Source organism: Lepidochelys kempii, chromosome 8, assembly GCF_965140285.1.
Source record: "Lepidochelys kempii isolate rLepKem1 chromosome 8, rLepKem1.hap1, whole genome shotgun sequence".
Lineage (NCBI taxonomy): Eukaryota > Metazoa > Chordata > Testudines > Cheloniidae > Lepidochelys > Lepidochelys kempii.
The window spans coordinates 34,556,025-34,577,894 of NC_136387.1; the positions used below are offsets into that span (position 1 = coordinate 34,556,025).

The 21,870-nt window shown below is 41.4% G+C and overlaps 1 protein-coding gene across 2 annotated transcripts in view; it reads left to right on the top strand.

The window, feature by feature from the left end:
• CTNNA1 (catenin alpha 1) overlaps positions 1-21,870 on the top strand; it is a 203,103-nt gene that overhangs the window by 52,598 nt on the left and 128,635 nt on the right. The window contains exons 4-7 of one of the 2 annotated variants that reach the window (XM_073356004.2): positions 1,038-1,204; positions 1,970-2,089; positions 7,934-8,200; positions 12,621-12,824. In XM_073356004.2, the coding sequence (XP_073212105.1) occupies positions 1,038-1,204; positions 1,970-2,089; positions 7,934-8,200; positions 12,621-12,824 (758 nt within the window). Of the gene's footprint in view, positions 1-1,037; positions 1,205-1,969; positions 2,090-7,933; positions 8,201-12,620; positions 12,825-15,936; positions 16,110-21,870 lie in introns of those variants that run through there. The other variant, XM_073356005.2, reaches the window with a different exon arrangement.

The following is a 21,870-nucleotide window of genomic DNA, read 5'->3' on the forward strand; positions in this document are numbered from 1 at the left end:
GTATACACTACAGGTTACTTCGGTACAATTGATGTTGCTCAGGGGTATGAATAATCCACACCCCTGAGCAATGTAAGTTCTATGGACTTAAGCGCTGGTGCAGACAGCATTATGTCAGCTTCTCCTGCCGCCATAGCTACCGCATCTTTCCCGTCAACTTTGAGCATCTCCACCATAAGCGGTACAGTGGCGCAACCATGTCTGTGTGGCTTTACCGATGTAAGTGCAGTAGTGTAGATGTGGCCCTAGCATTAACTGGAAGCCAGGAAATTATAGTCCTGTCTTCCCCTCTCCTCTCTTTCTCCCACGCATGTCGGGTCCCCCCCCACCCTCCGGTTTTTCTTCAGAGATAGTCAACTTGAAATTGAGCCAACTAGTTTAGATACTATATTCTACTTTTAAAACAACACTTCCTTGTGTGGATTTTAAATGTTTTCTCCCTTGTTGCTGTGTGAAAGACCCATGCAAACATGGGACTCTGACTATACACAAAGTATTTGTTTATTCAAATGCTTAGTAATCTTGGCTGTAACTTGCAGCAATTTGTAAGGGAGTGAAATTTCCGCAAGTGTATTTAAGTTCACTGTAACCCTTCAAGTTATTCTAAGCATATTTAAACATGATTAGAGACTTCATGTTGTGTGATGTTTCTAAACTTTGTAAGTTGAACCCTTGCAATACCTTCTTTACTGATGCTTTTAGCCTGCTTGCTGAAACTTTGGTAGGTTTCCCCCCCACCCAAGGTTCTAGTTCCTCTAGTTTGAAACAAAGGCTAAAACTGAACTTTGTGTGCAAAATATGAATCTAGTGTTTGTGACATTTTTAATGCTTACTGTCCACACTGGGAAGAATGAAGTGCAAGTACCTTCAGATTTATAGTAATCACTGGGTACAGTAACTGAGGAGTGAACACTTTCTGATACTTTCTAAGATTGAACCTATTCCAATAAATCCCTGATCTTTCAAAGTGTAATTCTGAAATGAAGTATGTAACATTCTAAACCTAAGAAAAGATAGTCTTGCTAATATTTGTGCAGGTGACTCAATGAAGAGTGCCTCAGGAGAGTTTGCAGATGATCCCTGCTCTTCAGTGAAACGAGGGAACATGGTACGAGCAGCCCGTGCTCTCCTGTCTGCTGTTACCCGGCTGCTTATCTTGGCTGACATGGCGGATGTCTACAAGCTACTTGTTCAGCTTAAAGTTGTAAGTGTGGTTTTTCCTCTGTAACTCAGTATTTCATTTTCCGTTGTCCAACATATGTTAGGCTTATTCTGACAAGCTGTCTTTTTTTGTGTATTGTCCCTACAACTAGGCTGTTCTGCTCCTGAGTCTGTTGCTCCCAATGCAAACTGGGTCTGTGTTGCCATTCTGTATTTGACTGTTTCAGTTGTTCTAAACATTACGCAGAAGATATTGAACTCGTATTTAGGATACAATGAGCTGTTAATTATGTGTATTATGATTCCCCAGCTCCCATCCTTATTGGAATATTCTGACACTTCTGATTGTAGTAACTATCAGTTTTATTTTGCTAAATGACTCTGCTGGATACTGTTTGGGGGAAAATTGCACAAACCTCTTGAGGACAGGAGTAACTAAAAACTAGTCCTAACTTCCTGGAAAAAAGTGGGACACTGATAGGTTTGTTGAGGTTTGAAACAGATACTTGTTTTAACAGGTGTGCCCATCCATAATACCATATGTACATACTTGCGTTAATATTGCTTTATCATACTGTGCTCTGGAATTGCCTTTTTAAACACAGAAAAATATGCAAAAGCATATTTCTTGGAGGAAAAACCCATCAGAAAAAGCAGCCCAAACTTAGTCTGCTAGCCTTTCAAGTACATAAAGTTTAAAACAAAAAACAAAAAAAAAAACCCTGCTTGTTAATTGAGCTATAAAATGTCTTGGATTTTTCTGCAAATTGTACACTGGATAGTTAAATATATCTACGCTCTCTTGTAGGTGGAAGAAGGTATCCTGAAATTAAGAAATGCAGGTACTGAACAGGATTTAGGAATACAATACAAAGCGCTCAAACCAGAAGTGGATAAGCTTAATATAATGGCAGCCAAAAGACAGCAGGTACAGTAACAGTACTTTTTTATTTGGTCTTCAGTGTCTTAGGTGTTCTCTCCCCTGCCGCCCTCCCATCCCCCCCCAAAAAAAGAAGCCAACAAAAAACTGCAACAACAAAACAACCCAACAAAAAACAAAGCAAAACCACATTTCGAAAACATGACTGGGCCCCTCTGCATGACTTCTGAGCCCAAGGCACTGCTAATAAACATTACATCTTTTGTTGGTTGCTATGCACTACACCCACAGTGTTCAAAAATTGAATCTGCATCCTAGTAAGAACTCTGTTGAGATGTACTATAGTATTTATTATAACAAATTTATAGACAAATACATTTATTTTTAATGGAACAGCCACTAATGCAGTACACACACACTCACACACACACTCACACACAATATCAGGGACTTGATTTTAAACTTATGGTTCCCACAGCAACTGTAACTTGGCAACATTGCACAATCTGTGCCGTAATATTTTGGTACTTGTGTACAAAACTATACGTATAAGTAAGGGAGCAGAATTATGGTTTCTGATAAGTAGTAATACTTCTGAGAGGGTATAGTCTAAACCACAATGTTGCATTAATATAGGTATTTGCATTTAATTAGGGTGTTTGTTTTTGGATTGTCTTATTACCTTGAGCAAATAAACGCTTCAGCAATCTCTCCACTATTTTCTAATCAGCCTCCTTTAAAGGACTTTTTTTTTTTTTTGGTAGTCAATATCTGTACATCTGAATAATTTGGTGAACGCGGCTTAATCTTAAATGTGTGTCAATTTGTTTTGCTTAATGGTTTTCCTGTCATGAGTTATTCCTATAGATTAATAAATGTCAGTTACATTGAAAAGTAAAGATGGGTGAATAGTCTTATCAGTTTGAAATGGTGTGGTCTTTCTAAATTAACTATTGCATTAGTGTTCATGCTATTTGTATGACGTAAAACTTCTAGCATATCACTGACTCTCTGTTCATATAAAGGAAGCTAGACTAAGAGACAATTGGATAATGCATATTTTAAAAATGTAATTAGTGAAGTGCAAGACATTTGCCTGAAAACAGTGTGTATATGTATTATAATAAACCTGCAATTGAGATAGGTGGGTGTTTGTGTTGCTAGTCAATCTGCTATGTGAAAGGTTTGTCTTCTGCCACATGAGCAATGTTTGTGCTCATAATGCCTCCTCCGCTTAGTTATAGGTCTTACTTGGCTTCAGTATTATCTATCCCTCCTATATTTCTGCTTGGGATGTTTACTTCACCTTCCCCTTTGCTGTAAGGTATGGCTATTAAACTTAATGTTTCTCTATCAAGTACTTATTGTCCTTCTGAGCATGATGTGACTAGAGCTTTGGGACTCTGAACTTAACAAGACAGTGGCAGAGCTCGGAAAAGAAACTGTGATAGGAGGCCGATCACTGTTTTAATTTCTTCCACTATGAGTAGTGCCTAACTGGTAGCTGACTTCATTGATTTAGTATGTTTTGCCTTTCATAAAGTGCATTAAGTTCCTCGTATGAAAGATGCTGACAAGTATTGGATCTCCTATTTATAATGGTCATACTCCAAAAAGAGTGTTTGGGAAAACTCATGCAGGCATAGTTAAATCCAAATTGGGTGTAAATTGTAGTCACTGGCATAGTGTCTAGATGGAACGAGGCATGGATGAGAGCTAGCTGGTGGAAGCTCAGTCTAAATAAAACTGAAGTGAAGCTGGTTGCTAGAGCATACATCTAGCATTATCTGACCCCCTCATTGTTTTGTTTTGTGCCCATCAAGTATTAAAGGTAGCAATCCAGAAAGTGCTGTTAAGCAACCGCTTGGCAGCAGTGTAAAAAATTTTATTACCTCTTCACTCTAGTTTGGAGATTCTTTCAGATGCAGACCTTGCTACTATCACCTCAAGGCCAGATTCCTGCAACACTGTCCACATGGAACAACCCCTTTTAAATCAGCATGGAAACTGAAGCTAGTCTGTACTGGCTTTCTATGGGTGGTGGAATTTTAAAGTTTGCTTCTGACATATAAATGCACCCTCTTGGGCTAGGTGCTGCATCCAGCTCAATAAATGATGGCTTGGGACTGATTTACCCGAGATGTTTTTCTTCCTTTGCCATACTGCTGCCCCCACCACAGTCACTGAAGGTGCTTGAGCTAGAGCCCACCACACTTCCTATGTACCCAGTCCAAAATAATCTAAACTGGTTGGGCTTCAGGGCATGCTGCAAGATCTGTTTTAGGGATGTAAATACTGTTTAAAAAGTTAACCGCTTAAACGATTAAAAATATCATCTGGGCGTGGCGGCCCATCCCGGGATTAACCTTTTACATCCCTAGTCTGCCCATTTACCTAGTCTTGGGGGATCATAAATGCACATATTTGGAAGAATGGGGAATCTTTTTTTGTTCTAGTCTGGGGAGAGACTTTGTCAAGAGTTACAAATCAGATTAAGGCCTGTGCCTGTAGAGTCCAGGGTAGGCACTGCTTTGTGCTCTGCATTTACTTAAGTCAAAGATGCGGTATAAATGTTGAAAGGGAAGTTGTAATTGTAGGTGTTAGTAAAACTAATAAAAATACTTAAACTTTTCAGAAAAAATTTAGTAGCTGTTTTGGGGAATAGATGTATGAATGAATGCTGTATGAGGCTAACAAAGTACATTGGGCATAATGGCTTATTTTTCCAGCAAATTGAACAGCTTCCTGCCTCTCACTGTTTCATTTAAATGTATGTAGACATTAAAAAAGCATCTATCCAGTGCCCTGAGTGTCTTTGCCATATATGGGGAAAAATAAAAAATGAATGCAGCTGCCTCTTTGAACATTAAAAGAGAAGAGGAGGAAAGCCACTCCAGTTGCAGACTTCCCACCCTCACTGCATGCATTCCAGCCCAATGCCTGAAAAATGTTCTACAGAAACTTTCTTATTGGATTACTGATGGCAGCTACCTGACTTATTACTGATATGCTCTGTCTATGTCTAATACTTTCTAATAGTAATAATTTTCACTCTTACTCTGCAGACATCTATCTTCATTGCCAGTAATCTCTTTATTAGCTTCCCAGTTATGCCTTAGCTTTCAGGGATGTGGTAGTCTGTGTTTGTACAGCACTTCTCTTAAATGAGGAAGGTCCTGTTTTTTAAGGAAATATAACTGTGCCAACAAAAGCCCTGGTGTAGATGCAGTTATACCAGCAAAAAGCCTTATAGCTTATTCATTCAGGACACTGGCTTAAGCTATACAAGCCAAAGAAATTGTGTCCATTAAAGAGGTATTGCAGGTATAGCTACATCAGCAACCGCCTTTAAATGTAGGCAAGGCCTAAATATCTGTGAAGATTAGAGAGAGACGGACAGGATTCACTCTGACTGGATGTGGGAGAGGAGAGACTCAATATTAGAACACCTAGGGAAGATTTTAAATGCCCAAAACAACTTCTTAAATGAGACAGAAGAAAAGACAGGGCATTTCTTGAGTAGTCAAATACATTCCTCCTTGTGCAAATCACAGTTGATTAATCTTCCCATTCTTTCTTATGTGCATGTATAAAAGGAAAACACCAAAGGATGATCTGATAGATTTTTTTTTTTTTTGGTACAGCTAGAGAATTTAAAAATTGAATCTGATCCTAACCGATAGTTCCTGACAAATGTGCATGACATCTTTAGATTCGTGACCAATATTTGTGTGCCATTGTGGGGGTGTATGTGTGTTTTTTGTTTTGTTTTTTAAACAGTGTGACCCTATCCTTGATGTGCTTTATGCAATGGCAGTGGGACTCTCATAGTCTATATGCCCAAGAGGAAAGTGTGAGTCGTCATTGTCTGAGTTACCTGTCCCCCTTTCATGGAAGGAAAACATGCCTTTTTCATGTTCCATTAGTTTTTTCTCTTTGAATACTATTCCTTCTTTCCTTTGGAAAAGAAAGCTTCAATTACTGATATGCCAGGAACCTTTCACCTCAATTACATGTAATGTAGAATGCACTCCTATATCTAGTGTTACAGACTCATTTTCTTGGAATGTATTTGGCCATACATTTAGATTAATTCAAATAAAACATGGCTTTTCACTCTGATTTTTTTCTCCATTTGAGTCTTTAGTGAACTTCAGCACTGGGGAAGGGAGGAAGAAAGGAAATATTTAACTGCAGTGATAAAGTGTTTGGCTCAATGTGGCTTAGAGTGGAAGACTTTGTATTCTGCAAGCTACTATTAGAAAAACTTATTACTACTGCTCTAAAAGATATTTAAGTTCATATACAGCAAAAATGTTCCTAGAACCAGGTGTGGGTCCTTTAAAACATCTTGAAATTACAAATGACAAACCCAAAAGGGGGAGCTTTATGGCCTTTGAATAAATGATTGAGACACTGAAAATTCAGATTTATAATTGGACTTCAGTGCTTATACACTGCTATTGTGTGAAGGATATTAGATAAGTGTGTCTACATCTTGGGAAAAGAAAGTATCTGGAATTTAGTCTGATCTCACACTTGGCAATAAAAACTAACTTGGCTCTTACCACTAATCTAAAAGAATAAATGTTACCCCTTTGAAGATTTAAGAGGAAATACTGTGCAATTATTTGAATGTAGAGTGAGGTTAAGAAAATGAAACTTGTCACTCCAGCCTGTTGCCACATAACAATCCAAAACCTATGTAACCACTGCATCCTGCTGTTTAAAGCTTATCTGCTTTCCTAAACATTAGGAATCAATACAATATGACGGATGATGTCCAGGTCTATTGTCAGTATCACAGGTCAGGGAAATTGCACCTGTATTTCTCCCTCATGGTCCTACAGAGGCACCTACATCTAGGCTTCTGGCTCTGCAGCAGTCACCTGTTTTGGTGGGGAGAAGCAGCTCTCTCCTTTCTGATGGGAGTATTTTAAGGCTGCGCAACTCCACTGTGAATTCCCCAGCAAAGTTGGACTGCCTAAAGCAGGCCTGCTTTGCTTCTCTCCTCAGAGGATATAAACAACTTAACTGTAGCAGTTACACTATCACAGCTTTAAGCAAGCACATTTCTTCTTAAGGTAAAGGCATTATAGCAAAAACATAGGGTTTTTTTTTGTTTTTGTTTTAAATTACACACGTGCTAAGAAGTTTACTAGAGCTCACCCCAACTCCAGCAAGGGCTCTGGCAGGTGAACAGTCCTTCACACCTCACGAAGGGGGTTTTCTGTGGATATAAGTTCATGATTGTCTTGGCTCAGAACAAGCACATCTATGAATTAGAGACTCACTCCAGTCCATTTTGCATCTTTGCTCTGCAGAGACTGTGAATAGGTAATTGGCCAGATAAAGGCTGGTTTCAGAGGTGGGTAATTAGTGTTCTCAACTTTCCTGGAAACTCACTCACCTGCCTGACCCATTGTTTTTAAGTCTTTTGAAGCTCATTATGTTTCCCAGTGTTGACATTAGTGCTCTCTTCCCCTTCGAAGTTAAATACAACCCCATCATCATACATACATACTTGCATTTTTAATACAATGAGCTCATGAGATACTTAGTTAATTCAGTAAGGTTTGTTCAAGATATTGCAGGAAATTGCAATATCTGTCAGTGAGCATTGAAAACAATTATCTGCTCTTATGTCAAGTAATATCTTAGCTTGTAATTTTAGAAAGCAGAATTATGAATGGTTGCATAACATCAGTCTTTATGCAACTGTTCTAAAGGTAGCCAAATTTTTATTAACTGCATGCGTGGGAAGTAATGTTGCCTAGCTGAGGTGTAGCTTCATGTTAAGGAAAGATCATGCTCCTATGCCTCTTCAGGGGAAAGTATGTAGATACTGAGTATCAGAAATGTCTTTCAGTATTGATTAGGTTTTCCTTGCAGGAATTGAAAGATGTGGGTCATCGTGATCAGATGGCTGCAGCTAGAGGAATTCTGCAGAAGAACATTCCTATACTTTACACTGCTTCTCAGGCCTGTCTGCAGCACCCAGATGTAGCAGCTTACAAAGCCAACAGGGACTTGATTTACAAACAACTGCAGCAGGCGGTCACAGGCATCTCAAATGCAGCCCAAGCCACAGCATCTGATGATGCTGCCCAACAGCAAGGAGGAGGGGGAGAGCTGGCTTATGCGCTTAACAACTTTGATGTAAGTATTGAACCTCTTTGAAAAAAGTATACCTTAAATCTGCTTGTAAATCAGTTAAAGACGAGAAAAGCTCATGGGAGTAACTTTGACAACCATGAAATTGTATTTTGAGGGAGGATAATCTGTTATCAATATATAGAGACTACTGTACTTCAGTACAAAGTGATCTTTCAGCTAGTATTAAAGGCTCCCTATTTTTGTGATCATCAAACCTTTCATTGATGATAAAATTAGAATTTATGATGACTGTAAATACACACAAGAGCCATGCTGATTTTGACTGGAGACTTGTGAATTGCCAAATTAAGAGCAAACTAGCCTTTTATAAACAAAATAAAGAGACTTAATCACTATCTTCTGGTCATGATTTTGAAATTAGTATAGCTTTAATTATTTAATACACTATAGCGTGACAGTAAATATTCTCTACTATCTAATACATTCGTGTAGTGTAGTAATAAGTAATGTGCTCTTAATAGCATGGGCTCTCACAACAATGCCACTAGCTCTTTGCTGAAAAATGTTGTATTGTGACCTTTGAGAATTATTCAGTTTGGAGATTATTCAGAGAGGAGGGGTGTATGCCATAAGTGCTCTGAGACTAGTAGAAAACTACTGTTCCAAAAGTCCAAGTGCCTGTTTAATATGACTCATGATGTGGTATCTGGGTGCACTGGGATGAAACTTTACTGGAAACTCATTCAGAATGTTCAGTATGAAGTATCTTTACTGGCACTTGTTTGTCTGTATTACTAGATGGAGGTCACCTCAATCACATACTTTATTGCATGCTTATTAGAGAGATTATTTGGGATACTAGATTAGCTTCAAAATTATTACTGATGGCAGCCTTGGTCTTGGTTTCTGTAGCTACAATGACCTTTGAATAATAAAGAAGTTTTTAGTAATATACTTCATAAAAACCTCCTTTGGGAAACATTTAATACAGATGTTTTTGTTAAGTCTCTCGCACTTCCCACTATTCAGCTAGCCTGCCTCACAGTGGCAACTGTTACTCCCCCTTTTTTCCCCTACCTCTTTTTCTTTACCCACTCTCCTCTATGAACACTTGTTCTCTTACCCTTCCAAAAAAAGGAAAACAAAATAATCTATAAAAATATGCAATAGACATGTGGCAGCCACCTTGCTCACTTTGCTTGTATATTAAATCTCTTTTCCCCCATACACTTAATCTCTAGGCTTTGCCTAAACTAGGGAATTTTTACAGAAAACTCCACCTGTAATTGGGTCAGCTGAATCGATGTTTGCAACATTCAGAAGTCCTAATATAGACTTCAGGCTCTAGCAGCTGCTTTTGGCACCATATTGATTTATAGTTGCTCTGAGTAAGTTTAATTGACATAGTGCCTGAAAATGGCTTGCCAGAGTCCGCCATCTACACTAAGGTTTCCAGTGTTGCTAATGTTTGTGCACTTGAACCAGGGTTAACAATGGTTAAAGAGGCTTCAGAGAAATTTCCAGACAAGTGTTTTAGGTTGTATCCTCTTCTACATTTAACCTAATGGAATCCTTAATCTTGACTGGCACTACTGGGTGCTAACATGAGATTGGCGATTTTATGATTAAGCTTTGTTATATAAAAGCATTCCATATTAAAGAGTAGGTTTGGGGAGATGGTAATGGTAAAACTGCACTGTAGTTCAGCCTTTGGCTTTGCTGATTTAGCTCAAATCGCTAAATGTGGTGTTTCTAGTAGGACCAAGTACCTAACTTTTTGTTCTGCTAATTTAAATAGAAGTGGCTCAAGTGTTGCATGGGTGGGCTTTATGGCCCTCAGACTTCAGCAAGTGAGTCTTCTCTTACAGTGTAGTCAGTGGCTTATTAGGCCAGGGTGAATAGCTATAATGCTTTTACATGCCTTCACTTCCCACTAGAAGAAGGGGGAGAAAGAGAGAATAGGCGTTCATTGAATCAGACCTTCATCTCTGCATGTAATTCCCTGCTAACAGCCAAGTAGTAAAATGAAAAGGAGTACTTGTGGCACCTTAGAGACTAACCAATTTATCTGAGCATAAGCTTTCGTGAGCTATAGCTCACTTCATCGGATGCATTCAATGAAGTGAGCTGTAGCTCATAAAAGCTTATGCTCAAATAAATTGGTTAGTCTCTAAGGTGCCACAAGTACTCCTTTTCTTTTTGCAAATACAGACAAACACGGCTGTTACTCTGAAACCAGCCAAGTAGCAGTGAGTTCTTGTTGTATAGACTGCTTCTGCCTCACTGTGGTATTAGAACCATAATATAACTTTAAATAAGTACCAAAAGATACAAGTCTGGTTAACTATATCTGGCTCCAGTGTAGGGTAGATAAAAATCAATGATTTTAAAAAAACAGACCAAAACACTTTTTTTTTTTTTTATTTAAATCGGATTTTGAGGGAAAAACCTATCTCATCCTGGAATAGGGATTATTAAATCTATCATATGAGGCAATATATTCATGTAATGTTTAAGAAAAGCTTTGTAAATGAATTCCAATAGTTCATGGATTAGGGACCCAATGTTATAGAGTTCCAGGGACTTCTGTATAGATTATTTAGGTTAATCTTTCTATCTGCCCAATGGGACTCATTGCTCAGTCTAGAAGATACCATCAGAGATGCTTTGTTTTGCAGGTCTCGAACTGTGGATGTGTGTCTCCAGAGATAGCATGCTTGTTAACAGCAAAAAGTTTGTAAATAAATAAATAATATATAGAGGTGAGAAATAACAGACCTCAACCCTAGTGTCCCTCTGCAAAATTGTGAACACAGTCAATCCCTTACCTCCTAAGTTCAAAGTTACAAAAAAGTTCAATGAATACAAGATTGTTGGGGGCGGAATAGATCTGGACAAGGAGAAGAAGTCTGGAGATAAATGTGAGAAGGAACAGGTAGTAGAAACAAAAGTGAAACTGTTAGAGCAGCATATTCCAGAAGTCTTGAGGTCTTTCTGAGTATAGCCTTCATTGATTTGAGATCTACCATACCATTCTCTCACTAGAAGGGAAAACCTTTAATGTCAGCAGGGCGTAAAAGATACCCAGTTTTGGGTCTCATTTATCTCTTTGTGGTGAAGAATATGTATTAAGGTTATAACAACCAACAAGAATGCCCTTTTATGTAGAAATCCATGATTAAATTGAGTCTTTCTGAATAGTGATTTAAATTATGATTTAAATCGATTTGATTTAAATCAAATCCACCCTGCTCCAGTGCCATACTGGATCAGTAGCATGTCAATAGCTTGTATTGATGGTTCAGATTTGCAGTACTACACTCTAAATGTGTAGGAAGAACACTGTAATGTGCTCTAAAGAGACCCTACGTGCTTCAGAATTCGTGTTTTTTCCACGGTATGCATCCGATGAAGTGAGCTGTAGCTCACGAAAGCTCATGCTCAAATAAATTGGTTAGTCTCTAAGGTGCCACAAGGACTCCTTTTCTTTTTGAGAATTCCTATAGTAGCCGTGGTGTCTAGGAAGAGGAAAAAGTGGCTGCGAAATGAAGTGAGTGTTCTTGGAACTTAGTCCATGTTATGAACTGACTGTCTGAATGTTAATTCAGAAGTTTCAGCTTTCTTTCTAAAGCACCAAAAATGGCGCCGCCGCGCCCCCCCCCCCCCCAATTTCCATAAAAGTTTCTGCAGTTCATTTGAAAAAGTCACATACTTTCAGACTGAAATGAATTTCTGTGATGGCATTATGACCCTTCTTCCCCCCCACCCCCCCACCCCAAAAAAGGGATTGAAAATAGATCAGCTGGTGGAGCCTTAACTCTCTCAGTATGAGCTGTGTTGCAGTAAGACTCAATTAATATAAACGAGTGATTTTGCTTGAAGATATTGACTTCTGTGATGTTTAAATCTTACTGTAAATATTTCACATCAAAACCTTTGCTTCTGAAAACAACTTACATTGTAGCCTGTTCAATTTATCCAGTCGCTTTCCTTCCCTCCCCCTCTGTGTAATCATGCAGAGTATCCCCATAGTTAATCTACACTAGATAAACTTCCAAAATCATCTTGTTTATGATGGGGGTAATTGCATTTGACAGCTGAAATAACTAAGACTTGTACAGATTGAAAGTTACCTAGAGTTCAGTAGCATAACCTGATTTATCAAGGCATTTTTAAATTTGTAATTCCTGTAACATGCTTTCTTGTGGCCAAATTTTGTTTAGCATTGTATGTTGACATTTAGTCATTTCTTGCAGTAATGTAATCCATTGGGGAAGCCTCTAAAAATTTACTAGACTACCTGGGAAAGTTTGTTCTCATCTATCACAAGCACACTTTTTTTTGGTTGTCTTTCAGGATGGAGAATGGATTTGCTGTAACTATTCCAAGACTGACTCCTTTTTGATGAAAAATGGTAACCAGTGATGTCAGTTACTGATTACTGTAAACTTTCCTTTACTAGAAACAAATTATTGTGGATCCTTTGAGCTTCAGTGAGGAACGTTTTAGGCCTTCCCTGGAAGAGCGCCTGGAGAGCATCATTAGTGGAGCAGCCCTAATGGCTGATTCATCCTGCACACGTGATGACCGACGGGAACGCATAGTTGCAGAGTGTAATGCAGTGCGACAGGCCTTGCAGGATCTACTTTCAGAGTACATGGGGAATGTAAGTATTCTAGATATCCTAATTTTAAGGTGGTTGTTTTAACTTTTATATAGGAGGACTTTAAAACTAGCAATGAAACTGTATTCCTTGATCTTAAAAAGCATCTTATTTGCATAAAGGGAATAATAATACTGAAAATGAAAACAGTGGGCCTCTTTTTTTCTTTCCTTACTCTTCCAAGAAGCTGCTTATAGCCATAAAATCCTAATTCCAGAAATTGTCTGTTTGAATGCATTCTTAACAAGTTATTGGTTTAAATTTTGTAACATAAAGAAGAATTAGAATGTAATACATAATCAGCAGAACTTTCAATAATTTGGGGATGATGGCAGGAAGGTGTTTTTCAATATCTTTTCAATTAACTTTGTATCTCTGTGTATAATTATTTTTTAATCAAATGTCTGCATTTCAGGATTGATTGTGAGTTACTTTCACTCAATTTGATCAACCATGATGCTTTAAATTCACACAGTGAGAATTGCAGTACTTTTCTGGCCCCCCAAAAATCCATTGTTAGCATTGGATTCTGAGCAGTTTGCCCTCAAGGAGTTGAAGTTTAGACTGTCTAAAATGGTTAAAGTATCTATTTGTTTTTTCTCTGTGAAGAACCTGGATACACTTATTTCAGTTATGTCACTCTGAAGATTAGATCAGCCTACATATTTTCGGGCCCATGGCTCTTTTTTCGACTGTCTAACTTTTCTCTACTTCTACCAGACTAGGTAGGAATAGAGGGTAGCCTTTTGCCATGTTGAAAATTGAATAATGGAATGTCTCCATGTTCTGTAATATTAAGCCCTGGACCTATTAACAAAATGTTCAGGAGAAGGTACTGGACTTGAGATGGCAACTTGCAGATGGCAGAATTTATTTAAATAAATGAAAACAAGTGAACTTCTTGAGGGACTGTTAAGTACCCTAGAAAACTAGATAAATGGGCTTATAGGGTGGCTGATGAAGTTAATGATTTGATAACAAAGACAAGAGAGTGTGCATTTCTGAGTGAAAAATTAACTAACCAGAGGCACTGTATTGGGGTGGGGAGTGTTCTTTTATTTCTGACCAACCCATCTAAAGGCTGAAGTAGAAGGAATCCATATATGACAAAAGTGATTAATGGCATGGAAACACCTCCAAGTGTTTGTGGAAAAACAAAGAAAGATTAGGACTGTTTAGTTTAGAGAAGATTTTCAAAATAAGTAATGGTAATGGGGAAGGTAAATAGAAATGCTGTCTTACAATATAGAACAAGGACAGTCAAACAACTGAAAGGCAAAAAACTTCTAACCATTAAAAGAGAATAATTTTTACAATGTACATTTAAACTGTGAAACTCATTGCCACTACACATTAAATGCTTGACAGAATTCAAAAATTAAGTATTTATATGGAAAATGAGAACATCCCCGATTACAGTAGCTCTGAATTTTTTTTTTTAAAGAGGGATATAAACTCTTGTATTGCAGATCAGAAGCAAACCACTAACTTATGGCACTTAGGGAAAAAAATTCACCCTGTGGGCAAGATAATTATATTATAGGATGTTTTACACCTTCATGTGAATCATCTAGGGTGGCAGCTAGATTTGAGAATACATGCCTACCAGTTGAGAACTAAAACTGTAGCAAGAAGTAAATGTCCTGATATTTTGATGGGGGAAGGATGAGGATGTTGGAATTTGGTCAGTTGCCAGTACAAGACTTCAAGGTTGTGGATTTATTTCTGCCAGGATGGGTATCTTCTTTGTTTAGCTGTGTACTGTTAACCTGTGTGGTATGTTAGTTAAAAGTATATCTTCTGAGCTGGGAAGAATGTATTCTTATTTATCTTTATTTTTAACACATTGTGAAATTAGTGATGCATAATGAATTTTTTTTTAGATCCCTGCCCTACTGTGATTATAGGCAGCCTATTTTGGAAAAATGAGATTAGAAGCTCAGTGAAATCAAGTGGAAAAAGCAATTGATAAGTCATGGTGAAAATTTGGGACACCGTTTAAAAATATATATCTCAGCTAGAAAAATCTCAAAAAATGTTTGTCAAAAAAGGAATCACATAGACAGTTTTTAATGGTGAAAAGGGAACAAAGCGCTGCTACAGAATGTAGCTTCCTTCAGTTGATGTAGACTTGTTTTTCCACAGTCTCTCCTATTAAAAAAAGGAAATTAAGGCTGCAGAAGACCATGATCAAGCATTAAGTCTTTCCTTGAATTGCACAATACTAATTGTGCATCATAAATCTGATTTGAGTGATAGAGGCAGAGGTATTGAAAAGTGCCAAGTTTTGAAATGGAAGACTGAGGTAGGATCATACTGAAAATGTGGGTTTGGGGATAGAAATGTCCTTAGGTAGACACACTTCCAGTGTTAGCCCTGGTCTACACTAGGACTTTAGGTTGAATTTAGCAGCGTTAAATGGATGTAAACCTGCACTCGTCCACACGATGAAGCCCTTTATTTCGACTCAAAGGGCTCTTAAAATCTATTTCCGTACTCCACCCCTGACAAGTGGATTAGCACTTAAATCGGCCTTGCCGGGTCGAATTTGGGGTACTTTGGACACAATTCGATGGTTTTGGCCTCCGGGGGCTATCCCAGAGTGCTCCATTGTGACTGCTCTGGACAGCACTCTCAACTCAGATGCACTGGCCGGGTAGACGGGAAAAGAACTGCGAACTTTTGAATCTCATTTCCTGTTTGGGCAGCATGGCAAGCTGCAGGTGACCATGCAGAGCTCATCAGCAGAGGTGACCATGATGGAGTCCCAGAATCGCAAAAGAGCTCCAGCATGGACTGAACGGGAGGTACGGGATCTGATCGCTGTATGGGGAGAGGAATCCGTGCTATCAGAACTCCGTTCCAGTTTTCGAAATGCCAAAACCTTTGTCAAAATCTCCCAGGGCATGAAGGACAGAGGCCATAACAGGGATTCGAAGCACTGCCATGTGAAACTTAAGGAGCTGGGGCAAGCCTACCAGAAAACCAGAGGGGCGAACGGCCGCTCCGGGTCAGAGCCCCGAACATGCCGCTTCTATGATGAGCTGCATGCCATTTTAGGGGGTTCAGCCACCACTACCCCAGCCGTGTTGTTTGACTCCTTCAATGGAGATGGAGGCAACACGGAAGCAGGTTTTGGGGATGAAGAAGATAGCTCACAGCAAGCAAGCGGAGAAACCGGTTTTCCCAACAGCCAGCAACTGTTTCTCACCCTGGACCTGGAGCCAGTACCCCCCGAACCCACCCAAGGCTGCCTCCTGGACCCGGCAGACGGAGAAGGGACCTCTGGTGAGTGTACCTTTTTAAAATACTATACATGGTTTAAAAGCAAGCATGTGAAAGGATTGATTTGCCCTGGCATTCGCGGCTCTCCTGGATGTACTCCCACAGCCTTTGCAAAAGGTTTCTGGGGAGGGCAGCCTTATTGTGTCCTTCATGGTAGGACACTTTACCACTCCAGGCCAGTAACACGTACTCGGGAATCATTGTAGAACAAAGCATTGCAGTGTATGTTTGCTGGCGTTCAAACAACATCCGTTCTGTATCTCTCTGTGTTATCCTCAGGAGAGTGAGATATCCTTCATGGTCTCCTGGTTGAAATAGGGTGCTTTTCTTCAGGGGACATTCAGAGGTGCCTGTTCCTGCTGAGCTGTTTGCCTGCGGCTGAACAGAAATGTTCCCCGCTGTTAGCCACGGGGAGGGGGCAGGGTTGAGAGGGTAGCCACACGGTGGGGGGAGGCAAAATGCGACCTTGTAACGAAAGCACATGTACTATGTATGTAATGTTAACAGCAAGGTTTACCCTGAAAGAGTGTAGCCACTGTTTTATAAAATGTCTTTTTAAATACCGCTGTCCCTTTTTTTTTCTCTACCAGCTGCATGTGTTTCAGTGATCACAGGATCTTCTCCTTCCCAGAGGCTAGTGAAGATTAGAAAGAAAAAAAAACACGCACTTATGATGAAATGTTCTCTGAGCTCGTGCTGTCCTCCCACACTGATAGAGCACAGACGAATGTGTGGAGGCAAATAATGTCAGAGTGCAGGAAAGCACAAAATGACCGGGAGGAGAGGTGGCGGGCTGAAGAAAGTAAGTGGCGGGCTGAAGACAGGGCTGAAGCTCAAATGTGGCGACAGTGTGATGAGGAGGCCGGATTTAATGCTGAGGCTGCTGGAGGACCAAACCAGTATGCTCCAGTGTGTGGTTGAGCTGCAGCAAAGGCAGCCCGAGCACAGACTGCCACTACAGCCCCTGTGTAACCAACCGCCCTCCTTCCCAAGTTCCATAGCCTCCACACCCAGACGCCCAAGAACGTGGTGGGGGGGCCACCGGCCAACCAGCCACCGGCCAACCAGCCACTCCACCACAGAGGATTGCCCAAAAAAAAGAAGGCTGGCATTCAATAAATTTTAAAGTTGTAAACTTTTAAAGTGCTGTGCTTGAAGTGCTGTGTGGCATTTTCCTTCCCTCCTCCACCACCCCTCCTGGGCTACTTTGGTAGTCGTCCCCCTATTTGTGTGATGAATGAATAAAGAATGCATGAATGTGAAGCAGCAATGACTTTATTGCCTCTGCAAGCAATGATTAAAGGGAGGAGGGGAGGGTGGTTAGCTTGCAGAGAAGTAGAGTGAACCAAGGGGTGGGGGGGGTTTCATCAAGGAGAAACAAAGAGAACTTTCACACCGTAGCCTGGCCAGTCATGAAACTGGTTTTCAAAGCTTCTCTGATGTGTACTGCGCCCTCCTGTGCTCTTCTAACCGCCCTGGTGTCCGGCTGCGCGTAACGAGCAGCCAGGCAATTTGCCTCAACCTCCCACCCCGCCATAAACGTCTCTCCCTTACTCTCACAGATATTGTGGAGCACACAGCAAGCAGTAATAACAGTGGGAATATTGGTTTCGCTGAGGTCTAAGCGAGTCAATAAACTGCGCCAGCGCGCCTTTAAACGTCCAAATGCACATTCTACCACCATTCTGCATTTGCTCAGCCTGTAGTTGAACAGCTCCTGACTACTGTCCAGGCTGCCTGTGTACAGCTTCATGAGCCATGGCATTAAGGGGTAGGCTGGGTCCCCAAGGATACATACAGGCATTTCAACATCCCCAACAGTTATTTTCTGGTCTGGGAATAAAGTCCCTTCCTGCAGCTTTTGAAACAGACCAGAGTTCCTGAAGATGCGAGCATCATGCACCTTTCCCAGCCATCCCACATTGATGATGGTGAAACGTCCCTTGTGATCCACCAGAGCTTGCAGCACTATTAAAAAGTACCCCTTGCGGTTTATGTACTCGGCAGCTTGGTGCTCCGGTGCCAAGATAGGGATATGGGTTCCGTCTATGGCCCCACCACAGTTAGGGAATCCCATTGCAGCAAAGCCATCCACTATGACCTGCACATTTCCCAGGGTCACTACCCTTGATATCAGCAGATCTTTGATTGCGTGGGCTACTTGCATCACAGCAGCCCCCACAGTAGATTTGCCCACTCCAAATTGATTCCTAACTGAGCGGTAGCTGTCTGGCTTTGCAAGCTTCCACAGGGCTATCGCCACTCGCTTCTCAGCTGTGAGGGCTGCTCTCATCTTGGTATTCATGCACCTCAGGGCAGGGGAAAGCAAGTCACAAAGTTCCATGAAAGTGCCCTTATGCATGCGAAAGTTTCGCAGCCACTGGGAATCGTCCCAGACCCGCAACACTATGCGGTCCCACCAGTCTGTGCTTGTTTCCCGAGCCCAGAATCAGCGTTCCACCGCATGAACCTGCCCCATTAGCACCATGATGCATGCATTGGTAGGGCCCATGCTTTGAGAGAAATCTGTGTCCATGTCCTGATCACTCACGTGACCGCGCTGACATCGCCTCCTCGCCTGGTATCGCTCTGCCAGGTTCTGGTGCTGCATATACTGCTGGATAAAGCATGTGGTGTTTAATGTGCTCCTAATTGCCAAAGTGAGCTGAGCGGCCTCCATGCTTGCTTTGGTATGGCGTCCGCACAGAAAAAAGGTGCAGAACGATTGTCTGCCGTTGCTCTGACGGAGGGAGGGGCGACTGACAACATGGCTTACAGGATTGGCTTCAGGGAGCTAAAATCAACAAAGGGGGTGGCTTAACATCAAGGAGTATTTCAGGCAGGACTTCACGGAGGGTTCCAATAAGAAATGGTGCACCTAAGTTATTGTTCTTATTGGAACAAGGAGGTTAGTCTGGCCTCTGATTGATACATGGCTAGATTTACCTTGCTGCACCTTCTCTGTGAGTGACTGCAGTGTGACCTAGAGGGATGAGTCCCCTAGACGGGGACGGGGGAAGCAAATGAGTACAAAACAAATCTGGTCTATTTCTTGTTGTGATCCACTCCATCTATCTTTTACATCTTTGGCTGGCAGCAGACGGTGCAGAAGGACTGCATGCCATCCTCATCTTATGGCTGCTCGGCAGAAAATGGTGCAATACGACTGCTAGCAATCTGTATCGTCTGCCTGCTCACCATAAGACGGTTCAATAGGACTGACTGCAGGACTAAAGAGAATGACCTGGTCAAGTCACTCCAAATTTAGTCTCTGCGCCCATGTCTGCCCGGGCGCTCCTGGCCGATGTGGCCAGGAGCACCTCGGACATGACTATGACGGCTACTGGTCGTATTGCACCGTCTGCTGCCAGAAGGCAATGGGTTGCTGCTACTGTGTAGCAATGCAGTACCGCGTCTGCCAGCACCCAGGAGACATACGGTGGCGGTTACCTGAGCGGGCTCCATGCTTGCCATGGTATGGCGTCTGCACAGGTAACTCAGGAAAAAAGGCACGAAACGATTGTCTGCCCTTGCTTTCACGGAGGGAGGGAGGGAACAGGGGCTTGATATGTACCCAGAACCACCCGCGACAATGTTTTAGCCCCATCAGGCATTGGGATCTCAACCCAGAATTCCAATGGGCAACGGAGAGTGCGGGAATTGTGGGATAGCTACCCACAGTGCAACACTCCGGAAGTCAACACTTGCCTCGGTACTGTGGAAGCACTCTGCCGAGTTAATGCACTTAGAGCATTTTCTGTGGGGACACACACACTCAAATATATAAAATCGATTTCTAAGAAAACAACTTCTATAAATTCGACCTAATTCCGTAGTGTAGACATACCCTTAGAGACTATTTCTAAAGACTTCTATAGCTTCTGGGATGCCTTTCAGATGCTGTAGGCATACTAGAGCTGCTCCTAAATAGTGAAAAGAAAAGGAGTACTTGTGGCACCTTAGAGACTAACCAATTTATTTGAGCATGAGCTTTCGTGAGCTACAGCTCACTTCATCGGATGCATACCATGGAAACTACAGCAGACTTTATATACACACAGAGAATATGAAACAATACCTCCTCCCACCCCACTGTCCTGCTGGTAATAGCTTATCTAAAGTGATCATCAAGTTGGGCCATTTCCAGCACAAATCCATGTTTTCTCACTCCCCCACCCCCATACACACACAAACTCACTCTCCTGCTGGTAATAGCTCATCCAAACTGACCACTCTCCAAGTTTAAATCCAAGTTAAACCAGAACATCTGGGGTGGGGTGGGGTAGGAAAAAACAAGGGGAAATAGGCTACCTTGCATAATGACTTAGCCACTCCCAATCTCTATTTAAGCCTAAATTAATAGTATCCAATTTGCAAATGAATTCCTATTCAGCGGTTTCTCGCTGGAGTCTGGATTTGAAGTTTTTTTTGTTTTAAGATAGCGACCTTCATGTCTGTGATTGCGTGACCAGAAAGATTGAAGTGTTCTCCGACTGGTTTATGAATGTTATAATTCTTGACATCTGATTTGTGTCCATTTATTCTTTTACGTAGAGACTGTCCAGTTTGACCAATGTAAATGGCAGAGGGGCATTGCTGGCACATGATGGCATATATCACATTGATGGATGTGCAGGTGAATGAGCCTCTGATAGTGTGGCTGATGTTATTAGGCCCTGTGATGGTGTCCCCTGAATAGATATGTGGGCACTGTTGGCAACGGGCTTTGTTGCAAGGATAAGTTCCTGGGTTAGTGGTTCTGTTGTGTGGTATGTGGTTGTTGGTGAGTATTTGCTTCAGGTTGCGGGGCTGTCTGTAGGCAAGGACTGGCCTGTCTCCCAAGATTTGTGAGAGTGTTGGGTCATAGAATATCATAGAATCATAGAATATCAGGGTTGGAAGGGACCCCTGAAGGTCATCTAGTCCAACCCCCTGCTCGAAGCAGGACCAATTCCCAGTTAAATCATCCCAGCCAGGGCTTTGTCAAGCCTGACCTTAAAAACCTCTAAGGAAGGAGATTCTACCACCTCCCTAGGTAACGCATTCCAGTGTTTCACCACCCTCTTAGTGAAAAAGTTTTTCCTAATATCCAACCTAAACCTCCCCCACTGCAACTTGAGACCATTACTCCTCGTTCTGTCATCTGCTACCATTGAGAACAGTCTAGAGCCATCCTCTTTGGAACCCCCTTTCAGGTAGTTGAAAGCAGCTATCAAATCCCCCCTCACTCTTCTCTTCCGCATACTAAACAATCCCATTTTCCTCAGCCTCTCCTCATAACTCATGTGTTCCAGTCCCCTAATCATTTTTTGTTGCCCTCCACTGGACTCTTTCCAATTTATCCACATCCTTCTTGTAGTGTGGGGCCCAAAACTGGACACAGTACTCCAGATGAGGCCTCACCAACGTTGAATAGAGGGGAACGATCACATCCCTTGATCTGCTCGCTATGCCCCTACTTATACATCCCAAAATGCCATTGGCCTTTGGCACACTGCTGACTGGCACACTGCTGACTCATATCCAGCTTCTCGTCCACTGTCACCCCTAGGTCCTTTTCCGCATAACTGCTGCCTAGCCATTCGGTCCCTAGTCTGTAGCGGTGCATTGGATTCTTCCATCCTAAGTGCAGGACCCTGCACTTATCCTTATTGAACCTCATCAGATTTCTTTTGGCCCAATCCTACAATTTGTCTAGGTCCTTCTGTATCCTATCCCTCCCCTCCAGCATATCTACCACTCCTCCCAGTTTAGTATCATCCGC